This window comes from Gopherus evgoodei, chromosome 1, assembly GCF_007399415.2.
Source record: "Gopherus evgoodei ecotype Sinaloan lineage chromosome 1, rGopEvg1_v1.p, whole genome shotgun sequence".
In the NCBI taxonomy this organism is placed as follows: Eukaryota; Metazoa; Chordata; order Testudines; family Testudinidae; genus Gopherus; species Gopherus evgoodei.
Window position 1 is genome coordinate 226350136 of NC_044322.1, and position 15540 is coordinate 226365675.

At 45.4% G+C, this 15540-nt stretch overlaps 1 protein-coding gene across 1 annotated transcript in view; it reads left to right on the plus strand.

Annotated features, from left to right (window-relative positions):
- Positions 1 to 15540, plus strand: part of TEAD4 (TEA domain transcription factor 4) — an 85752-nt gene that overhangs the window by 52521 nt on the left and 17691 nt on the right. Inside the window, exons 4-10 of the mRNA XM_030549054.1 lie at positions 988 to 1052; positions 3177 to 3239; positions 8048 to 8182; positions 9742 to 9785; positions 11222 to 11277; positions 12400 to 12530; positions 13211 to 13384. Of these exons, the coding sequence (XP_030404914.1) occupies positions 988 to 1052; positions 3177 to 3239; positions 8048 to 8182; positions 9742 to 9785; positions 11222 to 11277; positions 12400 to 12530; positions 13211 to 13384 (668 nt within the window). The remainder of the gene's footprint in view (positions 1 to 987; positions 1053 to 3176; positions 3240 to 8047; positions 8183 to 9741; positions 9786 to 11221; positions 11278 to 12399; positions 12531 to 13210; positions 13385 to 15540) is intronic.

Consider the following 15540-nt stretch of genomic DNA (forward strand, 5'->3'; position numbering starts at 1 on the left):
ATAATTCCATCTTTGTGCGTAGCAGAGCAGCGAAAACTGGAAAATCCGTGTGACTAAGGGCCTGCTCCTTCTCCCAGTGAGAACAAGGGGAGCCTCTCTAACAACATGAGCAAGAAACGGATTGAGACTTAAGTGGACAGAGTGCTGGAGACAGCCATGTCTGTGCTTCGTTACATTTCATGAACATAACGTAAACTATCCTGTGGTTGCAGCTCCCTCTGTCAACATCAGCTAAAAGTGACATGGAAAAGACACCAAAACAAAGTGTTTGTGCCCTTTTGTGTGGCTTTGTAATTGATAAAGTTTGGATTTTTTTTATTATTTAAAAAAAATCTTCATGTTTTTACTTTAGAAATGTCAAGATTAAGTGTTTCTGCTGGAAGTCTCCTTGGAGGACTTGAGGACCTAGAGTGAGAGCTTTCTCAACCCTTCATAAAGGGCCTGGGTATTGAATTTTTGACAGAGAGCGCTTTTCTCCGAATTGTTTATCCATGTGTTTGAGTTAAATAGGTGTTTAAAAAAAACCCAAACCAAATAACTCCTCTCCCCAGAGAGCTTTAAACCATCCAAATAAAATATCACTTCCCCTCCCAATTATCATTATTTTGATATTTGTAATGTTCTAATCCCACTAGTTTTCCAAGCATTCATGCAGCCTTCCATGGAAAACAAGGCAGACAAGACCTGAATTTTTAAGGTTCAGTAGAAAAAGAGCAAGAAGAAAATTTATTGATCACAACCAGCCAATAAAAGAACACAAAGCTTGATTTTTTATAGATCATTGTAGATTGCACAAAGGCAATGTCAGGAATAGAATTTTCAGTTGAGACATCTGCTCTTTAAACACTGTCCTCTGCCACATGAACTAAGTGAGAACATTCCTGACCTAGGGGATAGCATTAGGGCTTATCTGTTCCCTGAAGGCTGCATCTTCTTGCTGAGATCATGTCTCTCTAAACTTTGGTTTGCATTATTTCCTTGTTCCAGGCCGAAATGAGCTGATTGCCCGCTATATTAAACTGAGAACAGGGAAAACACGCACAAGGAAACAGGTAAGTGTGAAGTTGACTGTGTTACACTGGCTGCTTTGTTTGTGTCCCTAGGAATGGAGAGGGCTTGTGTGAACTAATCGCCTCTCTGCTGGCTGCAATTAGTCTCTGCCTTTTGGAAAGAGATCATTGCAGTCAGCTGGGTAATGAGAGTTGTGAGTTTAGTCAATCTGAGTGTCTTCAGATTGGACTGTAGCACTACCACACAGTGACACAGGAAACTTCCTGCAGTGACACGTTCAGTGAGATATTAAATGTTACATTTTTGGGTTAGTGAGAAAGGCTAGGCCGGGGTAGTCAATAGGACCCTGGGCCAAATCTGGACCGCCAGAACTTTTTAACGGACTGTGAACTCTTTTTATTTACTTATTAATGTATTGTTGTTGTTGTTATTTTTGTATTATTTTCTCTGGAGTTTGGACCTCCAAGAAATAGCTTGACCAAGAAATGTGGACCTTGACAAAAAATAATTGATTACCCTGGCCTTGGTGTATGGTGCCTTTCTCCCCCTCCTTGTCAGTCACTGGAAGTTGTTACCATCTAATGGGTGACACACATGAATGCGTTCGCAGTCTCAATCCTGTCCTGTGTAGACAAGAGTCCTATCATCATAATTGGTCCCCTTTTGGGCCATCTCACTCAAAAGGTCAAAAAATGAGCCGCCTTAGGAACAGAACTCCTACAGATAGTCCTTCCAGGTCAGGGATTAAGACAGTAGTTTGAGCTGTTTAGAATAATGTGCCATTGCTGGAGACACACACAGAACTTCAGGTCTCCAGACCTTTTGGTCGAGAACCTGTCAGGCACACCCAAGTTCAGAGTTAGCATTAGCTCCTCTCTTAACGCCACCGCTTTATAAAGAAGCTGGGCGGAGCCTCAGCCCTCATTTCTCTCAGCTTTATGATGATGGCCGTGTGCCTGTTATTGGTATTTACTGATTTTTCCCTGTATCATTCCTGGGTTTTTGAAAAGGCCAGTGTTCCGGTTTTATTGACTTTTCACCCACATTTTGGCTGTTTTGGGACCTGGGGATTTTTTTGCAGGGGAAGCAGACAGGGCGATGTTGAAGGGCTGGGGTCAGCAGAAGGCTCTCCCTGGGAGAGGGGATCAGTATTCACAGCTTGCAGTCTTCCACTCAGGGCTGGCCCACACCATTTTGGCACCTGAGGTGGGGAGCTCAGATGACGCCCCCGTGCCCCCTCGCAGCAGCAGCAGCAGACACAATTTTCTACACTCTGGTCCTAGTGACACCCCCCACAGTCTGGCACTTGAGGTGGCCGCCTCAATTCGCCTCATGGTAAGGCCAGCCCTGCTTCCACTCCTCTCCTGATTCCAGCTTTAGCATAGCCCCAGTGCACAGAGCCCCATTAGCTGCCTCTGCTAGACAGAGCCCTCTGCTAACCCCAGCCCTTCAGTGCAGCCCCATGAGCTTCCTCTGCACAGTAGGGGAGCGAGACAGGCAGGGAGCCAGGTCCCAGCAGCGAGACTGCCCTGCCGCTGCAGGGAGTGGAAGGCTTCCGCAACTGCTACATGGTGAGTGTCCCTTCCCCACCTTCCCCTGTGAGTACTGGCACCCCTCCTGCCCTCCGCCCACAGCCCTTTGTTTATGGTTGTCACTGGTTTTTAAATAAAGCCCAATAATTTCCCAGGAAATAAAAATAAAAATGGCAAATGAAGGGCCTTCAGCATAGCCCAAGGTGGGAGGGGAAAAAGTCAAGCAAGTCAGAGGAATTTATAAAGGCTAGGGAGGAGGAATTTAGGTATGAACTGACTTTGGGAAGCATCCCTTCTACCAGGATGAGGCCATAACATGGTACCATAAGGGGAGAGGTCTCCTACAAGGCTTAAGGAGTCTGCTTATATGTCACAGAAGGGCTGTGATTTCACAAGGCCCTTTCGGTCAGTGGAGACCTCTAATTTGACACCTGCAGCATGATCAGATTGGGCTTGTTTGCACTTGGGAGAAAGTCTCACTGCAACCTCTCTTTTAAAAAAAGAAAAGAAAAAAAAGAAACTAAAAGGATCACTAATTCCCCATCACACAGACGTTATGGGCTTCTGTTCAGTACTGCAGGCAACTTCCAAGATGTCCCCTTGAATGAGGATGGCAATTGTTTTTCAATGCAGGTGTCTAGTCACATCCAGGTGCTGGCACGTCGGAAAGCCCGGGAGATCCAAGCCAAGCTGAAGGTATGCTGGCCCATAACACACACACACACCAGCCAGTCCCTCCTAACAGCCTTGTTGTGGGGAGATCAGCAGTTAAACTGCCATAAGCTGGGGAGGAAGAGGCACTTCCCAGGAAGTGCTGAGCTAACACTTGTATTGTTATGGCTCTGTGGTGCTGGAGGCAATATCTATTTAAAGAATGAAGAAACAATGACTTTCATTTCTATGGACTGATTTACCTCTGGTGTATGCCACCGTAGTGTGCATCACTGGACTCACAGTGGCAGAACATACATGGGGGTGGGACAGGGATTGTGGTGGCATAAAGTGGCCACAACCTCCCATTTTTTTGCTGCCCCGGCTTGTAGGAGAGTCAGGAGGAGCTGTGGGGATGTGCTGACTCACCACTTCTCCTGGTGGCAATCCTGTGGAACTGCCTGGACAAGCTAAAGCTACCCTCGGCTGGCATAACCGTGAGGGAACTACAGTGATGGCAACCAGTACCTCCTCAGGGGACACGCTTCTGCTGCGGAGGGACATTCCTTGCAAATTGTGATTCCCTGTGCCAACTGAGGTGACTCTGACCCCGTGTTTAACACAGGTCTGGAGTGAAGAGTGTAATTTAGGACTAAGCTGCTTAGAAGCTGTAGGTGACTTCTGGGCTGTATTAACAGAACTGTTGTATGTCAGACCCAGGAGGTAATCGTCCCACTGTACTCGGCACTAGTGAGGCCTCCGCTGAAGTGCTGGGTCGAGTTCTGACACTGCATTGTAGGAAAGATGTGGACAAACTAGAGAGAGTCCAGAGGAAAGCAATAAAAATGATCAAAGGTTTAGAAAACGTGACTGACGAGCAGGCTTGGAAGGATTAAATTTTTATCAGTAAATGGTGGTAAATATCAGTTTCACTGTATGCACACAAATCGACTAAAACTATTTTGATCAGTAATAACTGAAAGGTACAGCTAGGCAAAGGAAGAGAAATGCTGCTTGAGAAGGTATTGGAGTTTAATTTAAGAATATTTACTTTGTATGTTTTGACATGTGATGATGACAGTTTGTGTTTTAATGGTTATAAAGCTTGAACTTTTTCAATCTGAATGTCTTCTGGAATTAAAGAATTATTGCCTCATCCGACTACATAATTTCCCACAACTTTGAAAATTTAACTAGATAAAAATAAAAAACCCTTAAAACCTCATAATTTTTGCAACTGAGAAAAGTAAATACATAAAAGTAAAAAATGCTTAAAAATAAACATTAATATTATCTGTCAAAACTATAAAAAAAAGCAAAACAAATTCTACCAAGCCTGCGTAAAAGGAAAGGTTAAAAAAAACCCTGGATATGTTTTGTCTTGAGAGGAAAACTGAGGGGGGAACCTGATAACACTTTTCAAATATGTTAAGGGTTGTTATAAAGAGAATGGTGATCAATTGTTCTCCATGTCCACTGAAGGCAGGACAAGTAGTAATGGGCTTAATCTGTGGCAAGGGAGATTTGGGTTAGATATTAGCAAAAGGCTTGTAACTAAGGATATTAAACATTGAGAGAGGTTACTAAAGGAGGTTGTGGAAACCCTGTCATAGGAGGTTTTTAATATTAAGTTAGAAAAACACTTGTCAAGGATGGTCTAGCTACCCTTGGTCCTGCCTCAGTGGAGGAGGCTGGAGTTGATGACTTCTCGAGGTCCCTTTCAGCCTCCCATTTCTATGACTCCTCAGTGTTCATTGTCAGGAGCTGACTCTCTTTAAATGAATCAGCTGGATTCAATCCCGATCAGTGTTGAACTGCATGTGTCTGCGTTTTAAGCCCCAGCTACCACCACACTCTGCACCCCTCCCTCAGTTTCTTTGTAGAACTGTGTGCTAGTTCTGTGATCAGCCAGTCCTGTTTCCAGCTGCTTTGAGAAGGGAAAGAAGTTACAAATTACAGCTGCCCAATTCAAAGCTGCTAGGTATGGCTGTCTGGGCTGGAAGCCTGTGGTGCCAGTAAGCGATCTATTCAGGTGGAGGCTGGCTTGAGAGACGCAGTGCAAGCAGGAAACAACTGCCCATCAAGTGAAAAGATTTACTGCTGTTTGTAGCTGTAACCTTGATTCTGTTCCTTGTGCGTCACAGCCCTGGGATTTGGTGTGATTGGAAAGTGAGCCAGCTGAGCCTGCTTCTTCTTAACACCTAGGGGCAAGGAGATTTCATTCTCAGGGAATGAAGGTGTCTTGAGGAGCTCCATTTCTAGCTTCCTTTTACATTTCCTTGGTCCATGCTGTGAGCTCTGCTCAGATGCCTGCAGTGATCCATTTCCCAGCACCAGTCAGTTCCTTTCTGACCTGCAGAGGCAAATCTGCCATGCTCATTCAACTTACTTACTTACTTCACTTCCCCCACTCATCTTTGTAGAGGGAGTAGATACAATCAGAGAGGTTACTGCCCTTCTCCCAAGTTCCTGCTGGCAGCTGTGTGCTCTCGGGCTGCTGGTTCCCCTTCCATATCAAATACACATTTTGTGTTTATACCCTGGAGATCAGACCTGCCACGTTCTGATTTATTTGGCAATTAGTGTAGTGCTATTTCCACAGCACAAACGAGTGAATTTTGCAGCTGTCCACTGTGCCTGTAACAGGCTTTTGCACCATGTTCAAGATGAATTTAACAAAGATGGGATAAAGCTTGAGGAAAAATATTTCCTCAGGAGACAGCAATTTTCTATGTCCTAATTGGCTAAAACATCTGTCACCTGCACTAAAGCCAGACTGAAAAATGATCTTCAAAGAAGAGGGGGGGGTTGTGTCCTTATTTCTTTCCTTACAAAGTATAAGAAGGGCTTGGGGCTGGTAGAGGACATTTTTGTTCTTGCTTTAGCAATATGAGGAATATCAAGTCTGCTTTTTCCTATTTTTGCTGGAAGTCTAGAGAAATTGATTCAGAGCTTTCTCATCCCTTAGCGGAAGGGGAAGGGATCAGTGTTGAATCTTTGACAAAGACTAGTTTGCTCCCAACTCTAATAAAATTCAAACAGGTGGGAAAAACGGTTTTCAGTGGTCGGATTGAAAATCCCTTCTTCTCTCAGTTGCCCACATTTCACTTCTTAAATGATCGTGTGTTGTTATTCTGCAAGTTCACTGTCTTTTCTTTATATCTTCCACATAAAGCAGAGTAGATTGCAGTTGAATTTCAAATGTAAAAAACAAACAGAAAAAAAGCCTTAGTGGCAATTGAGAAAGTCTTTTTACATCATCAAGAAGCAAAAATGGACATAAACCTTTATTTAAAATTTAGCAGGTCATTTTTAAAATATTTTCCTAAAGCCTTATTTAAATAGGACTCTGCAGAAGCTTCCCCTGGCTTTTGAACATTTCTAGGCTTTCTCAACAGTTAAAAATATTTCCCTTCCACATACTGAGTGATACCAGCACAGAGATATCAGCTGGTTCTGCTGAGGCTCCATGGAAAACACTATAGCTGGAGACCATTCCCTCTGTAGAGGCTCATTTGTTTTCAGTTTCTTTTTACTTCCGCTGATTTTTTTAATTAGTAGCATTCAGGGAGTTTTGAGGGAAGAGAAGGTTGGGAAAAGGGATGGAGACCCTAGGGAGATAATTTATTTTGGGTATGAAAGCCAGCTGCTCTGACTCTGAATACGCACGAGCAGAGCTGCTGAGGAAGGAAGTGCCTCTTTTCTTCACTTGTAAGAGGTCGCCTGTTCCAGTTGCTTATGAAAATCATCATCCCACCTGTGACATCACTGTCACAATTAGGATGTCCCAGACAGAGGAGAGTTTGAAAGGTAGGGACTGGATGTAGAAGTGGTGAACGGAGGGTGGGAGGATAGTGGCTTTCATACCCAAAAGAAGAGGACTGCTTTTAGCAGGAGCCTTGAGGTCCCTTCTCCACATATTAAACCTCTTAGTGACTGCATAGTGTCATTACCCACAAGCATAAATGCCCAACTCCATAGCACAACTAAGGCCTTGTCTGCACTTGTGGTGACATGTAGGGTATGTGTAGCTACATGCCACAGTGAAAAGCTCTGGCAGGGGACAGGCAGTGTAGACCAGGGAGGCACTGCTTGGTTGTGCAGGGTATATACCCTAGGGTTCAGCCATGTGGGGCATTCTCTGCTCGTCTAAACTGTGCCTCACCATCTGTGCTGCTACTTATAGCCATGCTAGCTGGGCATAGTAGTGTCTGTAATCTACACACCACCACAAGTGTTGCCATCCCAGAAGAGGCAAGCAGGGCTTTCCTGCTGTACATACCTGGGAGTGACTTTGTGGTTGCTTGCAACTTATTTTCCCCCTGAAATATGGATTGTAGCAAAGCAACCGATCCTCACTTAGACCAGCCCAAGTGCTGGGGTGGAGGGGATTGTTCTGTGGTGAGGAGCTGTTTTTGTCTTACCCTTGAGTCACAGTCTAGATTTTTATTAATGGAAAAGTATCTGTCCCATCCCAGCTCCTTGCCAGTAATTCAGAAATGGCTGGCAGGATCTGACTCACGCTTCCAGTAACAAAACCTCACAGCCACAGAGCTGAGACTGAGAGTGAAAAGCTTCAGACCAAAGGGAGAAATGTTGGGAAAGTTCTGAGCAAGCGATCACCAGATTTTATAATGGAAGTTAAGTTGCAGTCTTAACTATGGTGAGCTCTGTGCATTAGAAAGTCACTTCCGGTCCTGTTGAATGGCTTTACTTGCCTGATTTTTCAGAGATGCTGAGCACGCATTTCCCTGATCAAAGTCCATGGGGGTCCTGGGTGCCCAGCATGACATCAGGCCATGTATTTTTTATTATAATCACCATGTCTTTTTTTCCCTTCCTCTCCCACCTAGGATCAGGCAGCTAAAGATAAAGCCATGCAGAGTATGGCTACAATGTCATCTGCCCAGATCATCTCTGCAACTGCCTTCCACAGTAAAATGGTATTGCCTGGCCTCCCGCGACCAGCCTACCCTGCTGTGTCTGGGGTGAGTGAAGTGTCTCAATGGAAATGGGGCAGGAGAGTCAGCTAGAGATAAGAGTTAGGAACTGTGATAGATACACACCTCAGAAACAGACCACAGGGGACAAGTTCAAAGTGCACCTCATTAACATGAAGGGCAAATTTGCCATGTAACTGCAACATTTAGGGCCTGATTCACCTCTCAAGCTGGTGTAAATCAGGAGTAACTCCAGTGAAGTCAGTGGAGACGCACTAAAACCAATGTAGATGAGAGGAGCGTTTGTGATGTTAATCACCAGTGATGATGCAGGATGTCTGTGCTGTCTTTTTTGGCACGTGATTCTTTTGTATTGAGCAAATCCGTTCTTGCCATCCTTCCCCAGACCCCTCTTGGGCACGTACAGTCACGAGTGCTTGGATACCATGGTGACAGGTGACCTCATATAGAAGCCTATAGAGATGAGGCCTGCTCCAAAGCCCACTGATGTCAATGGGAAAGACTTCCATTGACCACAGAGCCCTTTGAACCAGGCCATGGAACTTTAAGATTCTCTGAATCCCACTGAGATCCTGACGGGAGGGATGCTTCTTCTGTCCAGGGCTCTGGGACTGTATGGTTCAGCGGCTGTGCTAAGAGGGTGATGGAGGGTCAGACACATAATGCAGCCAGCATTAGATCAGTCACCTGAATGCCACGGCTGCTGCTTACAGTAATTGGAATCCCTCCACATTGAGAAGTTCAGATTGCTCTTTTTTTCTTTTCTTTTTGGTGCTGCCAGCTGTAATGCAGTCATGTAAAGAGCAGGAATTAACCTGATAAATAAGGAGGAGACATGAAGTCTGGACTCTGCACACTGAACAAAATGCTAGGCTTAGTTGTGTTCCTCCCGCACCCTCCAGTTGCTGTCACCTCCCTGTCCTCCCTTGGCCATTGTTACTGCACCACATGTCAGCACCCAGGCTGCCTCTCTTTGTCTCACTATCACTCCCTCCCCTCTTCTCTACCCTGTGACAGGTCAGGAGAGTCAGAATTTGGGATGGGGCCAGTATCTCAGGTTTTGAAGTTTGACTGATGGGTGTACCCAGGTTTTTTGAGCCATGGAGCAAGGAAACTTGGAACAGGCATGGTTTTGCAAGGCCTCCCCCAGCCTGCTTTCTAGATGCACATAACCAATGCAGAATGCCTTGTGCAACACAAAAGAAAGCTTTTCCTGCTCCATCTCTGAAGAAAGGTCTATTTCCTGGTGTTAGCCTGTCCTACAGTGCCTCCCAGCTCATCTCACTGTAACATGCTGGGTTAATCGCGTGCAACCAAGTTTTCCAAAGTGGCTATTGACTTTGGGGTCCCTGAAGTTGGATACCCAAAAATGGAGCCACTCTTACCCAGTGTCTACCTCTAGAAACATTGTCCTTAATTACTTACCGCATCTGGCTTTGCCCTTCCAAGGCCCATCAGTGCCTCTGCAGGGGAATACAGGCTCACTTAGCTCTGCTCACAGTCTTGTTATGTGCCCTCTGACAGGAATACGGTCTGGTTTTTTTTAGCCTCAGATTGGTGACAGTGTCTGTACTTTGGTTTTGCAGTTTTGGCAAGGAGCTTTGCCAGGCCAAGCTGGATCCTCTCACGAGTGAGTACTCCCACATCTAAGTATACACATGGCTGCTTCCTGTGCTGTGGTGGAAGTTCCCCTGAGCTGGGAAATACTTTCAATTAGCTCGAGGTTAAGAAACCATAAGGCCATCTGCTGCTGTTTCTCAGAACGGCAGACACCCCCAAGCTATCGATGGAAGCAGGCATGGAGTTGAGGCAAAAGGCCTAGGGATAAATTCTAAGATGAGTCTAAGTGAGTTCAGAGGGAGTCTTAAACTGGTGAATCTTGCCCCTTCTTCTGACCCCTCCAAAATGTTCATTACACTCACTCAAACCGCCGCTAGGTTCATTTAGGGTCTGATCCGATGCCTGTCAGACAACAGAAAAGCTGGCTTCAAAGGGAACTGAGTGGGGTCCTTAACTCACCTTCTCACCCTTTACACCTTCTCACCCTTTTACACTTCATCTTGGAATTTGCCCCACTCTGTCTATGGGAATCGGAGGGATTCACATTGGGCCTGATCCGGCCTACAGTGAGGATCCAGAAGAAAAGAGTGTAGCAAAAAAGGCAATAACAGGAAGTTGTAAGAACAGTGCAGGTAAAAGTAGGCCACCTCTCCTCCTTCAACTCACACATCTTGGCTTCTCAGCATGTAAGTCACACCCGTTTAGATGCCCTTGAACATCAATAAGTGGGACTGAGTAGATCCAAGGGACTCTAAAGCTGTCTAGCCTAGATCTCCTTACATGTGGCCTCTGAATTAGGCTTCTAGTTTCAAGTGAACTGGGGAGGGATCCCTCAGGGATCTGACTAAGGGCCAGATTTTCCAGAGCTTAGCACTCACCATCTCCCACTGAGAACAGGGGGTGCTGGCAGGTGCTGAACACGTCTGAAAATCTGGCCTAACTGGGAGCGGAACTCTGTTGATAATCCAGTCCCAATTAAGGGTGTTCAGCACTTCTGAAGAGCTGTCCCCACATGGCCCGTCACCAGGGAAAGAGCTCGCAGAGCCCGGCACAGAGAGGCACAGAGAGTTGCCATTTACTGACGTTGCCCACACTTAAGTCCAACTCTGGACAAAAGGCTGTATAAATACATGGGCATTAGTGTGTAGGTGGGCAGGCCATATAGGGAATCAAGTCAGAAGCCCTGCGATCTCCATACAGCCAATCTTTGAGGTGAGCTTGAAGGATACCCCTGAGTGGGTCTGTGCTATTGGATGTGTAGGTAAGAATGTTGTGTGCTGTTTGGGTCCCTTTTTGTGCATTGGGTGCTCCACTGAAGTTATGCTCTTAGAGGCCCCTTTTCTATAGTGACTATTAGTGTCCCCTTTCTGGGTCCTCCTTGCCTCTCGTAGAGTTACTTTCCACCTCCCACCCCTTCCCCTGGAAAATCCTTCACCTAAATTGCCCAGAGAACTGAACAAAATGCTTTGATTTTTCTTTAACTAACTCTTGTGTATATTCCTGCAGCGTGAAACCTTTTTCTCAACAAACCTATGCTGTTCAACCTCCACTCCCATTACCAGGTACGTAGGAAAACACAATTTCTTGCACAGCACATACACATCATATTGCTATGTAAGAAAATCATAGTTGTTTAGTCATAACTATAAAGGAGACTTCCATGTCTCCTGCCACTGAAGGGGAAATTGGAAATTTGAATATTCCTGAAGGACCTGAGAAAACACAAGAATGAGAACAATCCACATCTAGTCCCAGACTTGTTCTATGCACCCTACAGGTATACCTGATCCCGCCAACCAATGCATGTCCCATCCAGCTCCACTCACTCAATCTAACCTCCTCATACCTGATCCTTTGTGTTTTAATTTCTCTGGTCCCCACAAACAAAGAACAATATTTACTTTCAGTCTGAATGACTCCATTTAAAATTAAGGGAAGCCACAAACATGGAAGAAGAACAGTAAAGTTTCTGAGAGAGCACAATGTGTGTGTCCTCTTACAACAGGCTGCAGCAACTCCAAAACAAAAATGGCTGCTGTCTCTGCACACAGGCAGAATTATTAGAAACATAGGCTGAGATTCTGAAAGCTGCCTAGGGGATTTAGATGCCAAGTTCCCATTAGTTGAAGCAGAGCAAGGCTAAACAGCTTGCTCAAGATTATATAATAGTTCAATGGCAGAGGCAGAATTAGCAGTCACGAGGTCCCAGCCCCATGTCCAGCCACAAGACTGCTGTTTTCACCTCAGTAAAGGGGTTGTATTTCCAGTGTGACTCTCCTCAAATATCTTGTTCTAGTAGAGCAGAGGGTGGTTTTTCCTTCCCAATCTCAGCATTTCTTCATCCATGGTGACTCCTCAGAGATATCCAAGCAGATTTTCTTGCTATTCATTTATGGCCCAGTCCAGCGCCCACTGAAGTCAGTGGGAATCTTTCTTTTGACTTCAGTGGCAGTTAGATCGATCCATTACTTAGCAGCATATCCTGAGCTACCCCCTCAGGGAAGAACAGTTGAGAAGCCGATTGGGGAGGGACACAGTGATGGGTCTGTGATACGTGTTTTACGGTATATGAGGGTTAAAGTCCAAAAAAGATTCTCACTAGGCTGTGACATTAGATGCTGAAAATGACAATTGTTGCTGACTTGGCTCTTTTTCATTTCATTTTATAATCCCCTTGTGTTTAGGGTTTGAGTCTCCTGCTGGCCTCTCACCTTCCCCATCGGCTCCACCTTGGCAGGGGCGAAGGGTTGCCAGCTCCAAACTTTGGATGCTAGAATTCTCTGCATTCTTGGAACAACAACAAGACCAAGACACAGTAAGATACAAACCTCACTCCCACTTTCCATGTATTTTTCGTCTCTGGATAGCTTTAATTTACACTGGGTGTGCTCCTCAGTATGTGTCTAGTTATTTAACTATGTACTGAAGTGCCCAGTCCATTGAATTGCTCTGCATTGGTGGGGACAAATTTAGAAGCCAAGCTTGGGCAGTTTAGGATCTGATAAAAACAGATTCTTCTCCATTAAGAAGTCCTAAGGCCCAAGAGACAGAATAACATGAAGTCAATGTAGCCACTTCTATGCCATCGACTGCTGGTCTCCCCTCCTAGTGAGTGGGCATTCTGGGCATGTGCCAGGGTGGGAGGATATGGCCAGAGCAAACTGCGCTCTGGTGATCATGAGATAGTGGAAGAATCCCTGCAGATCCATTTCAGCAGGCTAGGGGCCAGACAGCGCTTCCTGCAGTGTTTTCCTAAGAGGCCTCCCTCACATGTACTGTTCATGCCTGTTGTGAGGAAAATGCTTTTTGGGTCCTAGGGCCCAATTGTGCTCCCTGGTTTGTCTTTGTCCAAAGGCTCCCTTGAGTTCTATGGTTAGATGGTCCCAGCCACTACATTCTGTTCCCATCTTTTCTGCTGTGAAGAGTACTGGGTGATCAATCTGAACCGAGACCCATCCTGTATCACCCTAATGTCTCACACCTGTCTCCTTGCAGTATAACAAGCACCTGTTTGTTCACATTGGCCAGTCAAGCCCCAGCTACAGTGACCCCTACCTCGAGGCAGTGGACATCCGGCAGATCTATGACAAGTTCCCTGAGAAGAAAGGGGGCCTGAAGGAGCTCTTTGAGAAGGGGCCACCCAATGCCTTCTTCCTTGTCAAGTTCTGGGTAAGAGAAGGAAGCTCCCAGGCAGCCCAGCTGTTCCTGCACCTTTTGCTATTTTGTGGGATGTGCCAGATACTCAGTGTTGAGTGTGTAGCTAATTCAGCCCCTGCTGGCATCCGGAACTCCACCTGAAGAGCAAAAGGCCTTATTATGACATTCTGGCTGGAGCAAGGCAAATATTTGGTGTTGCCCTCTGCAAAGTTGTAACTGACTAAACTCTTGGGAGTTTGTTTAGGAGCAGTTCAGACCAGTGGTTTAATGATTGATGTGTAAGGGAAATCCTTCTCCTCTGCAACCTTGAAGCTATCAGTTCCCTGAATCTAAATATTCAATAACTTCCCAGCGTTCACTCTATTTCCCCCTTCCTGCCCTGTCTCGCTATTTCTGTGGGTTTGCATTATCTATGTACAAGTGATTTACACCATATTTACACTAAGCACCAGGCCGACCACAAGATAGGGACATGCACCAATGAAAGTGGATTATACAGAAAATGTGTTCTTGAAAACTGATCGAGAGGTTCTGGTAAATTGGCAGAAAACTTAAGGTTGAATCAGCCTGGCAAAATTCTACCAACTCAGTTGCCTGGATCGAATTGTTGATGGGCAAGCTCAGATTTTGCAAAAGCTGTAGCACTGTGCCATTGCATCTTGTGTGTGCTGCAGGACACAGAGGAAATAATTTGGAGACGGATGTTATTGTAGGTATTATGAGATTACAAATACTAGCATTTTGGGGCAGTGGCAGGGTTGGATAGACTGGGAAATCTGTAATGAGATATGGAGCCTTTCCCTTAATATTGCCACTGGCAATTCAATGCTGGATCAGTAGCGGGATTGTGAGAAATGAGCTGATGGTCTTAGTCCCGTTCCTAGTGGATGCTCATCCTTCTCTCAAACTCATCATGTTAATTGTCACTAACTGACCACTCGATTGGCAGGCTCAGCAGAGACAGCAGGGAGTTCAGCAAGGAGGATGAATGGCTTGTTTGTGAACACCTTTGTTGTGTTTCGACTTTTTTGTTTGTTTACCCATCTGGGGTTAAAAAAAAAAATGGAGGAGATGCCACTGAAGTCTGAATTAAGCCCTATTTTGAAGGATTTCAGTGGCATGAAGGCTGTCTGCACAGGGGGGAATTTCACCCAAGGGGACGATGTGTCGTCTCTGTGCTAGGCATGGGTGAGGCATCTCCTGATTGCAGGGCATGGACTGACATGTCCTGGTGTCTGGGGCATTCCAAATCCTGGTCTTGAATGATTTGGCATGTTGCGGAATTTGGAATGCATCGGAGAGTGCGCGGTCAGTGATACCATGCAGCATTCTGGTTTCCTGGTTCCTTTTTGATACCATGGGGGCACTGCGTTTTGTTGAATCACAGAGGGAGCTTATATTTCTGGTTGTGAGTTGTGGTGGTGGCGGCCTTTCTGTGCACCTAAAAGCAGGCACACTAATGGCCTTCAGGCATAAACATTGGTCTGCAATTCTGTCTCTGCTTATCATAAACTAAGCAAGGTTGGACAGGGTCAGTAATTGGCTTGGAAACCTTCAAGGAATACTTTCTCTCTAGGATGGTCTAGGATCTGCAAACAGCAGTATTTATGGTTTACTGGGTGTCAGTTTTGAACCAGTGTCTCCACGTGACACTACGGGTTATGGGGCTGCTGGAGAAGCTGTCTTATGGATCACATGTAAAACAGGTCTTGGGCACTTGTGATCATTTAAGAATCAATGGCATTTTCAAAAGAGAGCTGGTGTTAACCTTGTAAAATTTCAGTTTGGTGCGGGGTAATGCATGTATGGGAGTGTAATTCCTAAAGTGCACCAACATGTTATGCATTATTTTGTCCTTGTAGACCTTGCTGGTGCACTTTAACGTAGCACTGTTTGAAACAGTGCTGTGTTAAAGCACACTAGGGAACCTTTAGTGCGCACCAGCAGAATCGACACAGACCAATTAAAGCACAGTACGCTGGTGTGCTTTAGAAATCACACCTCTATAGAGCGCATTACCCCACAGTGTAGACAAGCCCCTGATCATTACATTTTCCATGGCTGAATATTAGAGCTAGTTGGGAAATTGATGGTAAGGGAAGAGGGTAGACTCTCTAGTGAAAAGTTGAAAACAGAATTTTCAGCCAACAACATTCATTTGGAAATTC